Below are 15731 nucleotides of genomic sequence, written 5' to 3'. Positions count from 1 at the left end.
TGTCTTGCTCCCTCTTTGCCCACTTTCCTCCTTTAACAGTAAAAGTTAGGGGTCTGATATGTCTATTTGTCAGCAGCAAAGTTTGAGAATGCCTTTAAAAATAGACGTATTTGAGGGAGTATGTTGGAGAAAAGGGAGAAATCTTGTTTATGCCCAACAAATAACTTATATTTAGAGTCTTCAATTTTTCCTTTGAAATTCTGTATTCTCATTTCACTTGAATGACTCTGCATGGAGCATTTAAAAGTAGATCAAACAAAACTCTATAAATATGTTCAGTTCTTTTGGGCATTTTGCCAAAATCAGCCTTGCTAAAGCAGAGAAGAGCAATGTGCTTTATGTATTAGATTTTTTCCTCTGAAAATTTAGACTCTGTCCCAGAGAGCTAGCTGTCTGGACTGGAGGAGCCAGACCAGAGATGCCTTAGGGAGGTGTCCCCTAGAATGACTTGCTATAAGTTGGGTCATTTGGATTGAGGGGCATGTCGAAAGGTCAAAACCAAGGCCTGAGACCATTCTAGGGGACAGGGAGAAAAGGAATATTTTGAGACCACTGATTTTGTTTTTCAGTGTTCCTTTATATCACTCTGATGGGAAGGGAAAACTGGTGAAAAGAAAATTGGTTGAGCCAGTATAAATAATTAACAAAGCTTCCTTTTAACAGAAGCATGAGTATAAAGCCAAATGGAAATAGAGAGGGAGTCAGGTGGCATTAAACGTGCCTATAAAGTAGGTCTTTTCCCATCATCCCCATTGCATACATGAGAGGCTAAGAGCCCTATAGTGGTTGCAGTGCTAAGTCCAATGGGCTGTGTGTTTCTTCTGTCTTGTGAGCTTAGGCTTCTCTTTTTTTAAATTAAAAAAAATTATTGGAAAAAAATTATTGGTACATTATAATTATACATAATGGTGGTATTCATTGTTACTAGGGGGGGTTCTCTTAATGTGATTTAATGCTTTCAATGTGGACAATATATTCATGAGCAATAAAACACTATTTTTATAAGATGGTGGAGGTGGAGGACAATGAATTCTTTTTTGAATATTTATTTTTTAGTTTTCAGTGGATACAACACCTTTATTTTATTTTTATGTGGTGCTGAGGATCGAACCCAGCGCCCTGCGCATGCCAGGTAAGCATGCTACCCTTGAGCCACATCCCCAGCCTGACAATGAATTCTTTATGCCCATGACATCAATAGTATAGATGTGGCTTCTAAGGAAATATCAGATGACTGTATTAACATTGAAAATATTCACATGCAGCCTATCTTTGCAGAAAGTCAGATTATTAAGTTGATGGTCCTTTCTATATATTGTGCTGGCAATAAGTAGAAACTCATTTTTTAAATCATATTTTAATCAGCCAACTTTTAGACTATTTCTAGAGGCTTCATTAAATAGTGCATTAGGGGGCTGGGGCTGGTGCTCAGCGGTAGCACACTTGCCTAGCATGTGAGGCACTGGGTTTGAGTCTCGGCACCGCATATAAATTTAAAAAAATAAAGGTCTATCAACAACTAAAAAATAAAAATTAAAAAAATAGTGCATTAGTTTGAAGTTTTTAGGACTGAGACAGGACTAGATCAGGGGTTTGTGTTCCTCTCTCTCTTTCTAAATACCTGGGTCCACATTTTGATTGAGAGAGGGCATTTATGAAGAAATGGTATCATCATAACCATAAGAAGACACACATGGGAGTTGGTGAAGGAGTTGAATTTGTCGAAAAAGTGTTCATGAAAGAGTTAAAGATTGAAGCGGTGGAGACAAACATAAATCTGATTCTCAGAGATAATGAAAATGCAATAGTGAGGACAGTGTTAGAAAAGCAGTGGTTGTTAGGGGAACCCAGAGATGGAACCCCTATGGCTGAGAGACTGTGGTGTTCCTATGAGTGAGTTTGATGAGGAAGCTCAGAAGATGGACACAGGCCCCTCCCCCTGGATAGAGACCATTGTGTGGGCCAGGGGAGTCAGGACAGGGAAAATGACCTTGGATTGCTCACTGATAGGATAATGTAGTCTCCTCAGAGCTCTTGTAACAGCATCTGATCAGAATTGTGACTAGTGCGGGCTATAGGTATGGAGCCATTTCTCTAGGCTGCCTTCATGGACCAGGCAGCTAGTTGTCATTCAGAGACTACAATTCTTTTGTCATTTGGCCCTCGGAAAGCACCTTTCTGCCTGATTCAATTGGTATTTATTTACTTGTAGAATAGGTACTGACTTTACTATTAATGTCTTGCAAGCGTGTTCAGAAAGATAAGTTTCATAGTACAAGATAATTAATAGGTGATTGTGTATTTAAAACCAAATCTATTATGGTGTTTTATGTGCTCTTTGAAAAAGAAATGGATGTGCAGAAGCATTTAAATGAGTCTTTTTACACCTTTGCCAAAGTCACTTTGAGGAAGTGTCACCTTCACTTCGGGGTATAGCCTTTCATACCATTTCATGTGCTTACAGAAGAGGGTTCAAGTACATGGCACACCCTTTTCTCTCATTCATCGAATTGTGCTAAGTCCTCACATATTAGTTGACTGTTGAGTGGATTCATTTATTTTCCAATAAACATTTGTTGAATGCATGTTCTGTGCTAGGTCCTGGGTGATCAGGAATAAATAAAATAGTTGATGGTGTTGCAGTTACTGTGCATGTGTGTTTATCAAATTGGGATCATATACATGTATGAATTTTTTTAAATGTATTATGGACACCTTTTCACATCAATATGCATACAACTACTTGTTGTGTTTAATGGATGCGGAATATGCCATGACATTCAGAGGGTTTCCCATATAGATTTTTGTGCAATATGCATTTGGTATTAGAAAAAATTTTGCCCTGACATTCTTACACAAATATCTCTGCCTACTTAAAATAAATGTTTTCTGCCTTTTAAGAGGACCAAACTTAAAATCAAATATATATAATATTTTGTTCATATATAACCCTGCTTTGTCCTTTAGTAGGAATAATTGCAAGTAGACTGTGAATTTGTAAGAGGAAAGCAGTTAGGAATAGATCATTGTTGAAAATTACAGATATTTTGTATTATAATGCTGGTGGAGAATGAAGCACCACTGACACAGTGGCAACACCACAGGGTCCACCATCTTTTCATCCCCACACATCAAAAATTCGAGATGGCATTAACTTTTAAGCATATATTGGTGGGTACCCTATTTAACACCATTTATATTTTCTCTCTCCTTCTCTCTACCCTTCCTGTCCTTCTCCAGTGCCTCTTTGACTGGGAGTTTGTATTCCAGAAAACCATGACCCACTGACAGGATGCAGAATAGGTATTCATTAACTCGTTAAGCCATTCATTTGTCAAGAATGGATTGAGTGAATACTCAGACACTGAGCTAGGTGCTAGGGATCAAGGACAAGTAAGAGAGTCATCAGGCCCCCTAGGGACCAACAGACTCATCAACTGATGATGGTGCTGTATATATCTGCCTTCATGACTGTGTATTGACCTTTACTTCCCTGGGTATGTGATTCATTCTGTCTTCCATTGTCTTCTTCCATTGGGCCATCTACCTACTTTCAGGCTGTCTCCTCGAAGCCATCCTACACACCCTCGACTCCAAGCACTTCTTTCTCTGTCACTGTGCTCATCACATCTTGTTCCATACTTCCCTGTTGTTATGTTTTGGATATGACATGTCCTCCAATAAACTCATGTGATAGACAATGAAGAAATATTCAGATGTGAAATGATTAGATGATAAGGGTTGACCTAATCAGTGGATTGATCCATTAGATAGTACTAAGTGATAACTGTAAGCAGGTGGGGAATGGCTAGAGGAAGGACGTCTCTGGGAATTGTATCTTGTTCCCCTGGCTCTTCCCTTCTTCTGCTTCCTGGCTGCCATGAGGTGAATACCTTTCCTCTGCCACACCCTTCTGCCATGATGTTCTGCCTCACCTTGGGCACACAGTGATGGATTCAGCTGACCATGGACTTAAAACTCTGAAACTGTGAGCCCAAATAAATTTTTCTTCTTCTAAGTTGTTTTTGTCATGAATTTGGCTCACATTAATGAAAAACTGACTAACACACCTGTCCGGAGGCTTTCGGATTCTCACAGCCCATAAAATAAAGTCCTTATCCTTAGCTTGGAAGCCAGAGTCTCCCAGAGACTCACTGTCAGTCTTCCTTTCAGGTATTTTCTGAGATCAGTAGAAGAAGCAGGCTGATGACCACAATCTATTTAACATGTGCCTTGGACAAGTTACCCAGCCTTTCTGTGCTCATTATAAAGATGGGGCAAGCAACCTGAGCTTCATACGTCTGGTGTGAAGATCTGAGGGAAGGGACTTCAAGTTTGAAGCCAAAAGTGCCTCTACACTATATGTTCATTTCCTTCATCACCAACAAGATGAAGTTGATTTTTTTGTGTGTGACTCTTGACTTCACCTGCCTCCCTCTCTCCTCACTATGGCTCAGAGGCCTTAATAAGTGGATCCCTACTGGTTCTCCATTTTGTCCTGTATTCTTGTGGGACTTGAGAGAAAATGAGCACTGGCGTAGCTATCACGGCTTTTCCCATGACTCCTGCCTTTGAAGTAGCAGGCAAATGGAGTTCCTGTTTTCTGCTATGCAGAGATGTCAATCATACACATCCCTTTAAGAATCAAGCAGACTCATTTCCAGGGACCACACAGTACTAGTTCATTTACATGTACATATTTTCAATGTCACAGTTCAGGCACAACCAAGAGGAGTTTGAAAAGAAAGACCCAAGAAGTCCCTTTTCCCCCCAGAGTATGAATGGTTTCTGAAGTGTCATCCTCTTCCTCAAATCACATTAAAATAGTTTGATGATTGGAAATGTTTTCAATAAAGGATATGATACAGGGTCCACAAGATCACTAATTTTACTTTTTTTTTCCTTCACATCTAGGACCCAAGTAAAATGTATGAATCTCCATATTTATTTAGTTTAGTTTATATTGTTTTTTTCTATCCCAAGATATGAAACCTTGCCTCTTGTGTAAATTGAGGTTTCCAACACAAGGACAGCTTCTTCAATAAGTCATCATGCTGCTAAGTAATGTGGGGAGTTGTTGCACCTCTAGTGATGTTGCTAGTGCACCAGAGCAGAGATCTCCATATTCTCCACCCTTTTGCCTTCCAGGAACACATTTCAGAACTTAGAACTACGTAGTACAACAGATCCAAAAGCCTGTGAAGTAAAATCACAGCATACCAGCATTCACCTAATAATTATCACTATTAGTATAATATTATAAATATTTAGAAGTCTGATTTCTCTCTTTGTTGGAAAAGATACTGAAGGTAGTCTCTAAAGTAATGTGGTTCTGGAAAAGTCCCATTTATTTTTGACCTGATGCTCTTTTTTGGACAACAGATTTGTCTAGATGTCTGTCAACCTTGGCTACACATTAGAATCACCTTTTCACAGATCTTTTAAAATCCGAATGTTCAAGGTATACCCCAGATTAATGAAATCAGAATCTCTAGAGGTAGGGCCCAGGTATTGGTATTTTCCCATTTCTCCCTAAAATTTTTACTCTGAAAAATTTCAAATGTATAGTCCAATGAACGTCCACCTAGGTTCATCAGTTATCATTTTGCCATATTTTCTTTTTATCCCTGTCTCCAAATACACTCTTTTTTTTCTTAAACAATTTCAAAGTAAGATACAATCATCAGGGTGCTTCATCCCTAAATACCTCAGAATGTATTTCCTAACACGGAGGACATTCTGCTATGTAGCCCCAGTAGAATTAACACACTCAAGAATGTAACAGAATAAGTCCATATCCAAATTTACCCAGTTCTCCCAATAATGTCCTTTATCCTTTAAACAATCTAGAACTCAATTAGGGATCATGCATTGTTAATAGTTGCCATATCTCTTCACTCTTTAAATTTGACATTTAACATTTGTACATATTTATGGTTATCTTTACTTCTCTAGAAATCTAAAATGGTTCTCAAGCTTTTAAAAATATTTTGTGACGCTGACTTTAAAAAAGGAAAAAAAATAGGTCAGTGTTTGTGAACTGTCCCTCATTTTGGATTTGCAGAATAGCTTCCTCATGGTTAGATTTAGGTAAATGTGGCAGGAATATTCTGTAGGCACATGATAAATGTCAATGTCTCATGATTGGTGATGGTAAGTAACTTTGATCACTTGGGTAAAGCTGTATCTGCCAGCTTTCTCCATTCTTATGGGACCATTTTCCTTTTGTAATTAATAATAATCTGAGAAAGACACCTTGAGATTCTGTAAACATCTTAATTCTCAACAAGCTTTCACCCAGTGGTTCAGAACAATTGATTTTTGCCAGAATCAATTATTACTATGATGGTTGCAAAATGATGATTGTCTTTTTCTATAATCTCTATACTTATTAGTTATTATTAATAACTAATTAGTCAACATTCTTTTGTAAAAACAAAAAAAAGGTGCTTTCACTTTTTTTTTTTTTTTTGGTACCGGGAATTGAACTCAGGGACACTCAACCACTGAGCCACATCTCCAGCCCTATTTTGTATTTTCTTTAGAGATAAGGTCTCACTGAGTTGCTTAGTGCTTTGCAGCTGCTGAGGCTGGCTTTGAACTTGCAATTCTCCTGTTTTAGCCTCCTGAGCCGCTGGGATTACAGGCGTGCATCACCATGCCCCACCTATTTATCTGTCTTATCCATCTATCTAGTTAGCTTGCTACTTATTGAGATATCAGTACAGACTTATGAATTCTTTTTTGGAAATGAACAAATTCTAGCACATCCCTCAGTACATGCTATTATTGTCCCAAAGTTGGCCACTGGAAAGACTTGAAACAACCGTATATTTCAGTCTCACCTCTATTTTCTTTGCCCCAGTCCTAGAAGAAGCCATTTTCTATGGAGAGCTAGTCCCTCAGGGACTGCCACTTTGGGAGTTTTATGAAAGCTCCAGGTGATTTCAGTGTGCCACTAAGATTAAGAACCACTGAGCCAGGTGCAGTGGTGCAAGCCTGTAATCCCAGTGGCTAGGGAGGCTGAGGCAGGAGGATTGTGAGTTCAAAGCCAGCCTCAGCAATGGTGAGGCGCTAAGTAACTCAGTGAGACCCTGTCTCTAAATAAAATACAAAATAGGGCTGGGGATGTGGCTCAGTGGTTGAGTGCCCCTGAGTTCAATCCCTGGTACTCCCCCTGCCCATCCCAAGAAAGAACCACTGAGTTAGTCTATCAAGAGAAGACCACCTGTTCCTGTAAGATGTTTTCCTACCTCCTGTGATATGTTGGGCTGATTCATTGTGGAGGTCTAGATTTTCATGAGCATCATCATAGTGATAGACAGCTTCAAATATAGATCCCTGGCTCTGTCCCTAGAGAGTGAGTTCAAGAGGTATAATGATAATCTGCACATTAACATTCTGGCACAGGTGGACCCCAAGCTGTGCCTGGGGAAACTGCCAGAAGAAACATGGACACTGGGAATTAGGAACTTTTGATTTTCCTCTTTGATTTTATCAAATGTTTTCTCTCTTGCGATATGATTTCAGAATACTTTCACGTTCCCCAGATATGCAGTAAGGATACATTTGGTTAATTTAATGGGTTCCTTGAAAGCATCGAATGATTTAAACCCTTATAGTTTTATTTTGTCATGGGATATGTGGGATGTTAAAAAGTAGACTGAGTATAGGAAGTTCTCAGTTGACCTTTCTTTATCTTTGACATTTTTCGTGGTTATATTTTCATTGGCCATTGAATGAATTGGTCTAGTAAAGTTCTCACTTGTCCAAAGACCCTAGGATGAAGGCTCTAAAACTATGGTTGTTTGTCTTGTTCTGGGACTGGGCCATGGTTTGCTTTCCAGTTCCTGTTGTTTCATTTTCAGGAAAGGTGAATGTGCTGCCTTGCTTTCTCCACTTCATTAAAACAGGGGCCTACAGGCCCCAATTCCCAGCAACTATAGGGAAATACTCCTTATTTGTGGCTTTTCACTTTGTGGTTTCACCTCTTAACCATGGACCATGTTAACCTAGTTTATCCTTCCTGCAATCTGAGTCTTCTTAAAAGCAGCCAGACCCCTAGAGTTGCACCACCTGGTTTGAAATCCTAGGCTCTCTATTTGCTAAGTGTAAAATTTCTTGTAAAATGCTTGATCTCCATGTGCCTCCTTAATCTCCTTGTCTGTAAAAATGGGAGAGGGTCAGTAATCTACCTTAAAGGTTCAACCTGAGAATTAAATGGGGATAATACAGGTAAAGTGCTTAATAAACCCTGGAACATAGTACTTTCTCAATGAATGTTAGTCATTGTTAAGTAAAACTAATTAAGATTGGAAAGTGCTATGAGTTCTAGTGAGAGAGTGGAAGGTGAGCCTGTCTTTTCATACATGCATGTGTATGTTCCTGCATATTAGCGTATGCTCATGTATGTGTATTTCATGGCTGTCATATAAAGTAGAGACATATCAAGTATGCTTTGGGAGTCTTCCTTATTCCTACTTCCTTGATAAGCCATGTGTGCATGTGCATTTGAATATGTAATAGATAAAATTTATGTCCATTCCTTGTTTCAGTTATGTGTGAGAAGTGGCCCTGCCTAGAAAACACATCACAGCATGGAATAGTGACAATGGTGCTGATGTGAATGAGGAAAAACACGTTTTCTCTACTTTTTAGGTTTTTTTTTAATGTACAAAAAAATGTTTTTTTCTTTCTTTTTTTATTATTTTTTATTCTAATTTGTTATTACAATTCATATTATACATATAGAGCATAATTTTTCATATCTCTGGTTGTACTACTTCTTAGTTTTTCTAAGACTCATATTTTTGGCCATAGTCAGCAAATATATTTAATTTTTTTAAAGAAAACTTTTCTTTTAAGACTTGGTTTATTCCAGAGAAGAAAACTCAGTAAAGTGTGTTAAAATGAGTTCACACCAAAGATTCTATGCCCAGTTCATCTGGGCATGAAGGTGGTAGCTGAAACTAAGGGATTCTAAATCCCAAGTATAGATAAATTATACATTTTAATCTCCAATTTGTAGTAGCTATTAGAAGGAGATGTCATCTCCCTGCTTCTATGAGGAAGGTCAAGATTCACTAGTAAACGTCAGTGAAATGCCAGGAGAGGAAAAAATGACACCCTGAACTTCCTGATGTTTAAGATGGATGGATGCAGGTGATCTTCAAGCATCCCACTTGAATTGGGTCATAGGCTTGGTAGGTCTGGCACACAAGCTCAAGCCAGGGATGTGCTAGAGCTCGGGCCTAGAAAAGCAGCATACTGGAGCATGGGAGTGCCCTGTAATGAGACAGTTATGGTGAAGACCGGGTGATGTGTGGCAAGAAGCAGTTAAATACAAATTGCAGTGAATTTGGGACTAGCTGGTTCATCTAGGACTGGAGAGAGAGCTCTGGACTCAGTCAAGGAAATACTGCCACTTACTAGCTTGGTGACTCTGGTGAGTCAGTGAACCCTGGTTTCCTCATTTGCAAAATGGTTCTGGTGCTTTCCTTGTTAAGGTACGTGACTAGCAGGATGAGCTAATAGTGATGGGTATCAGAAGAGCTTTAAGGATCATGAGCTATTCCAATTAGGGGGTAGGGTTACTGTTTCTGCTTGGGGTCAGGTGACGTGATCTTTACCACCAGCTGCCTCTGAGTCTCTCCCTTGTGCTCTCTGTAGGGCTTTTCTGGGTATGTTGACAATGTGTTTTATAGGACTTCATGCCACCAATTAAGTAATCTTATTAGAGGCTTTTTTATTTTTTTAGTGGTGCTTGGGTTTGAACCCAGGGTCTTGTGCATGCTAGGCAGGCACTCTACCAATTGAACTATATCCCTAGCCCTTAGGGGCTTTTTAAGAAATATTGTTTAGCTTGGTAGAGAGAAATTAGTGAATGAACCATTCTTCTGATACCAGGCAGGTCTGGACTTCCATAGGAAAGTCCAATGCAGAGATTTGGCTCTAGAGAAATCTGATGATTCTGTTCCAGGTCCTAAGTCTGTTAGATTAGTCTTTTTTTAAAGAATGTATCACTCCTGCCCTAGCCATCTGTGCAGTGTTGGGTTAGATGCTATGTTTTACTATAGAGGGTTTTTTGAAGATAGGAACTTATGTAAAACTGTAAGTTTTACAGCTTCAGCTAACACTGGGTCTTCACATTTTACTTTTAAGTCATTTTGGTAGGGACTTTGATGATTTCTGTGGTTGTGTCAGTTTTCAGACATTTTTGTCATTTTACTTGTTTCATGCTCAAATTTGTGTCTGCAGAATTTACTTTGAAGATAATGTGTAGAAAATGAAAGCTCTTAAAGACTCATGTACTTCATTTAATGGGGTCTAACTGGGGGTGGGGGTTGGACAGGGGTGCCAAGACTGCTTTGTCATCTAGATTTTCTTTTTCTTAAAAAACACACACATACAACACACACACACACAGTAGTTGGACACAATACCTTTATTTTATTTATTTTTATGTGGTTCTGAGAATCAAACCCAGCGCCTCACACCTGCTAGGCAAGTGCTGTACCGCTGAGCCACAACCCCAGGCCCTAGAATGAGAAATTTCTATCCTCTATGGTATCAGAAAACCATGGAGCAGTGATGGTGTTCTCTGCACTGGAATATCACTCCCCTGGCCTTGCTGCCTTGGAGAAACAAGCCAGCATGCAGGGACCTTCAGTTCCAGGGAGAGCCAGGCCCTCCTTATGGTGATAGGCTGCAGTGCTCACCTGGGATGGGCCTGAGAGTTCTGAGTTTGTTCTTATTAAGATGCACTGGCGGATGACTTTGCACCACGAGATAGAGATTATTTGTATAGTCATCAAAGATGTGATTAGAGAAGATATTGATTCGAACTTCTGTCCTTGTACCTGTTTCAACCCTATTCTTCCTTAGTGAGATGCAGGAAGAGAACAATGAAACAGGGAACTAGGCCGCCGGCTTTTGAAAAATATTGATTGGAAAGCACATTAGATGTAGCACAGACACCTTCCTCTTTGTGTGATGTCATGCTGCACGGGGGCATTAATGTGCTCTGTGATCACCCCTACAGGGACTTCCTTTCTCAGGGAAAAGATTAGAAAAGAAAAAGAATCCCCAGAGGCAGTACCTCAAAATAATTTTAGCATTTCTAAATGTGTTTCTTTGAAGTCGTTGATCCCTTTGGTTTTCTAGGCCATGTGGTGGTGTGAAGGAGTTGTGTGAGGTGTTGGCTATAAGCAACAAACTTCTGGGGCAGTGTCCATCTTAGCTCTCATCCACCTCTCTCTGACTTAGGCCTCCACTATTGCATGTCTGTGTTTCTGTCATCTGTGTGTGTCTCTCTCTCTCACACAAACATGTCCCACATTCATGTTCTCTTTCCCCACAGTGCACATCTGTGGTGCAGATGTGCTGTGGACAGACATATCTGTACTTGAACCAGCTCTAAACTGGAGGCTCCCAGGTGGGCCACCCTGGGTGATTGAGATGATGTAACCTTGAGTGTCCTCTGGTGAAGTGAAGTGTGGCCCTGGCTTTTATCTTGATTTGCCTGGGTTGGTTCTGTGTAGACAGCTAGAGAGCCTGTTAATGGATCCCCTGGGACCAAGGGAAGAGGAAAGAAGTGGATTTGTTGAACCCTGTGGGGCATTTAAAATGGTACCAAGAGCAGACTGAAACCTAACCAGCCTTTGCTTATCAGGCCTGAGTTCCAGCATGTTGAAAGGGTGATGTGTAGCAGGAAAAAGGTCAGGATACTTTCTCTTTTCCTTTGCCATTTGGGGGAAAATGCTCTCTGCCTTGCTAGCATTCAAAGCAGACCATTCTTGTTTCTCTACCACATCACATCAGCTTTCATCAAAAATTAACTGCAGCAAATATAAAGCCCTATCCATGGAAAACCGTTTAAGGCAACACTGTGCTCCAGTGCTTCAGGGGTGGGGTTTTTGCCTCCTGCACCAATGGATCAGTTTCTCATATCCATGCCTTTTTTGACCCAGCAGCTTTTAAAAGACCAAGAAGCATTGCTCTGCTTTCTACTGCCTCTAAGAGATCAGGGCTGCTGTGCCTCTAGCCATGTCCCAGAGAGCATATTTGAGACAAGTCAGCTTAATTTGCCTGCATGCTTAGGAAACCTCTCTTTAAAAATCTTAGTTTGGGAGAAGAACTATATCTAAATATTCTGCTTTTCCCATCCAGGGGAGCGACGGAGGCGCCGATGCCAGGTGGCGTTCAGCTACCTGCCCCAGAATGATGACGAGCTTGAGCTGAAAGTCGGTGACATCATAGAGGTGGTAGGAGAGGTAAGCAAGCAGCCATGCAGTGCCATTGCCTCATGAGGCCATCAGACCCACTGTACACACAGCCATAGGAAGCTCTTGTTGCAGATGCACAGGCTACCCGGACTTCAAGTTGGATGTTCGAACTTGAAGAAACCCTAGAAATCATCCAGTTGAGTCTTCTGAGAAAACGGATTCCTTCAGAGGAATGCTTCAGGCCAGCTGTGGTCAGATGTGGGGCCATTTGAAACCATTGTCTTTCTAATACAGTATACTAATGCCTCTGAAATTCCAACCCAGCATCACCAACTTTCTCTTCTGCTTTAATTGATGATAGACTCTGAGAGTCTAAAATGACTAAGATCCATCTGCTCAGCATGGACTCAGAATCCACGGTGGATTTAGAGGGAAGGAAAATAAATGACATTTATTAGAAGACCAAGTATATGGCATGTGTGAGGAGGTTCCTTTTTTGTGGTGCTAGGATTGAACCCAAGGCCTCGTGCATGCTAGGCAAGTGCTGTACCAATGAGCTATATGTCTAGCCCTGTGATGGGTTCCTTTAAAAATTAGCTCACTGAACTTGTCCTGACTACTTTACTGTTGTAGATAAGAAAAGAGCCTTAATAGACCCAAGAAGAGACAGGGCTGAGGAACAAAGACAGATCCATTGGTTTGGAGACCTTTATTCTTTTTGTTGTACTGCATTCCCATGTCCTGCTTGGTCATGGCTATTCAAAGCCAGCCTTGCTGGTGAAATAGCCACCCTGACACTGGGTTGGCTTCTCAGGCTCCATTCCCTTGGGCCTGGGAAGATTTTGAGCCTCAGACTTAGAGCTTCATTATTCTGATTGATCATTTGTATCTGTATATAGGAAGAATTTTCTGATTACTTTTTCCCCCTGAATACCAACTGACCTCATAGCCTCAGAAATAGTAAATAATGTGTCAAACAAAGGTGTATGTCCCTAGAGAAGCAGTTAATGGGATTCCAGTGGCACTGGGAGGACACCCTATAACTCTTTTTGCCTATTTACAAGTTTTGAATATTTTGTACTGTTATGTCATTCATCATTTTTTAAGTCTCTGTTGTCAAGCAAGGCACATAGAAACAGTTCTTGAAAGTTGAATGAGTGATAAATGAATGGACAATAGAAAACCAACATTTATTCCAACAATAGGTCAGTTTTCTTAAGATAGTACCCATGGAAGAAATTCCCAAGGAAAAAAACAAACAGAATGTAAATTAAAATATTAATATGATTTGAAGCTAATGTAGCAAAGAAAGCAACAAATAGGGAAAATTTATAAAAAATTATAACAAAAAATTATATATGAACATGAAAATTTTGGGGAAGCTACTAGAGCAGTGATAAGTGATAGATAAATTTGCCCATAAACACAAATCCCACAAGGGGAAAAATCTTATTTTGGGGGAGATCTGGATTGAACCTAGGGGTGCTTAACCACTGAACCACATCCCTAGCCCTTTTTAATATTTTATTTAGAGACAGGTTCTTGCTAAATTGCTTAGGGCCTTGCTAAGTTTCTGAGACTGGCTTTGAACCCACGATCCTCCTGCCTTAGCCACCTAAGCTGCTGGGATTGTAGGTGTGCACCACTGCACCCCGCTGCCACAAGGGGAAAATTCTTAACCACAAGAAAATGTTCCACCCTGATATTAATTAAAGAAGTATAAATTAAGACAAAAATGGGTTTCTACTTATGAATATCTAAGAAAGTGTTCAGTGGTAAGACTATTGGCAAGCTTAGGCTAACTGATGAATTTTTGTATCTGCATGATACTTGGATGCAGCTATTTAGCAAGGTATGTGAAGAGCTATTAAAAAAATCTGAATAATACTTGTCGACTCAGTGATCTCATTCCTAAGAATTTATGTGCAGAAAATGGTTAATGAAAGAAAAAATACACGGGAAACATGGTAATTGCAGCAATGTTTGTGATAATGAAAGATAATCAAGAAAGGGAATTAAGTTATATTTTCCAGCTAGAAGATTGTGAAGCCATTAAGATAGTAATTTAATTTTGTATGTATTTTTTATTTGTATTGTATTTAAGTATGTATTTATTGTGATACTTTACCTTATAATTATCTGTTGTATTCCACTAAGCTGAGAACTTTTCAATACTAGAGACCTGGTTTTTATCTATCTTTATATTCATAGTACCTGGAATAATGCTTGAAACTTAATATGCACTTTAACAAATGCTCACTGAATACGTAAATGAATAAATGGAAATATGAAAACATTTTTTTTTTGCAAAATAAATGAACAGATCAAAACACAAAGTTGTGTATACTAGGATATAATCATGTAAAATATATCTAGATGCACATCATCAAAGACTGAATGGGAACGAGAATTAAAAATGGTCCTGTCATAATAGATGATTTTTCCTTTAATATTTTAATAATGCATAAGAAAAACACAAATGAAGGAAAGGAAAGTGATTGCTACCTTTCTGAGAAATATTGCCCACTTTGCCTGCCTGTTGGCTATTGGGAAATCAAGGGTGGGTTGCTGTGCCAGTGCCCACCCGGATGATAGGAGGCCTTTACCACCATCTGCAATATCAGGCTCCTTTCCACTCACTGCCAGATGAGTGCCAGGCTTTATTCTGGGCTTGCTTCCATTAGGAAAAAAGGAAAAATAGCCACAGGGTCCATGATACTTACATAAAGCATAAAGGCTGATCTTTTAATCCATATTTTAAAAATTATAAAAAACTTTATTATTCCAATTTACTTGTAATATTTCAAATATTAGTCCATTGTCATTGTGTAATATAAAAACTGTCATTTTCTCTGACAGTAAATATTGTATAAGTAGTAATTGGTGACTCTTCTCACAAAAGACCAAAACCCCCCAAATAAACAGCAACCTTTAAATCACAGGGACAGATTAAGGTAAAAAACATAATAATAGCTTTGTAGTAATATATAATCAATCTATTAATCAATAAAAATATAACAGTGTATATGTACATATTAGATTTTATTCTTATTGAATAATATATTAATTTCTACTAAGTATTGCAGAGCTATACACACACACACACACACACACACAAAATGTTGGCCCTTATGGACTAGTTTCTTGAAATAGCTGAATCAAGTAGAGAATCCTCAAAAATGATATGCACTACCTTATTATCTAATTTTAGCTTAAAAATCTCACAATATATATTCATTTGTCATTTATCATGTAACGTCATGATATAGGATCAAGGCCTTTTCCCTAAATATGGGTTTGCTGATTTGAGTTCCTTCCTTTGTGCATCCACAGTGCCTCCTCTACAATTCCCATTGATTTCTTTAACGTGCATTGAAAACATAAACGAAGCAATTGGAGTACATATCTTTCTAAAATTCCACAGCCTTCCACCCTCAATCTTTTTAGTTGTCCCATACATACCTAATTTGGTTGTGTTTGTTCTTTCCTTCCCTCCCTCCCTCCCTT

At 39.2% G+C, this 15731-nt stretch overlaps 1 protein-coding gene across 10 annotated transcripts in view; it reads left to right on the top strand.

Moving 5' to 3' along the window:
* The window catches only part of Sh3kbp1 (SH3 domain containing kinase binding protein 1), a 279242-nt gene that overhangs the window by 98475 nt on the left and 165036 nt on the right, over positions 1–15731 (top strand). For all 10 annotated transcript variants that reach the window (XM_048796358.1, XM_048796352.1, XM_048796353.1 and 7 more), the window contains exon 3: positions 12169–12272. In XM_048796358.1, the coding sequence (XP_048652315.1) occupies positions 12169–12272 (104 nt within the window). The remainder of the gene's footprint in view (positions 1–12168; positions 12273–15731) is intronic.

This window comes from Marmota marmota, unplaced genomic scaffold (genome assembly GCF_001458135.2).
Source record: "Marmota marmota marmota unplaced genomic scaffold, marMar, whole genome shotgun sequence".
NCBI lineage: Eukaryota > Metazoa > Chordata > Mammalia > Rodentia > Sciuridae > Marmota > Marmota marmota.
This window is presented reverse-complemented; position numbering and strand designations above follow the sequence as displayed.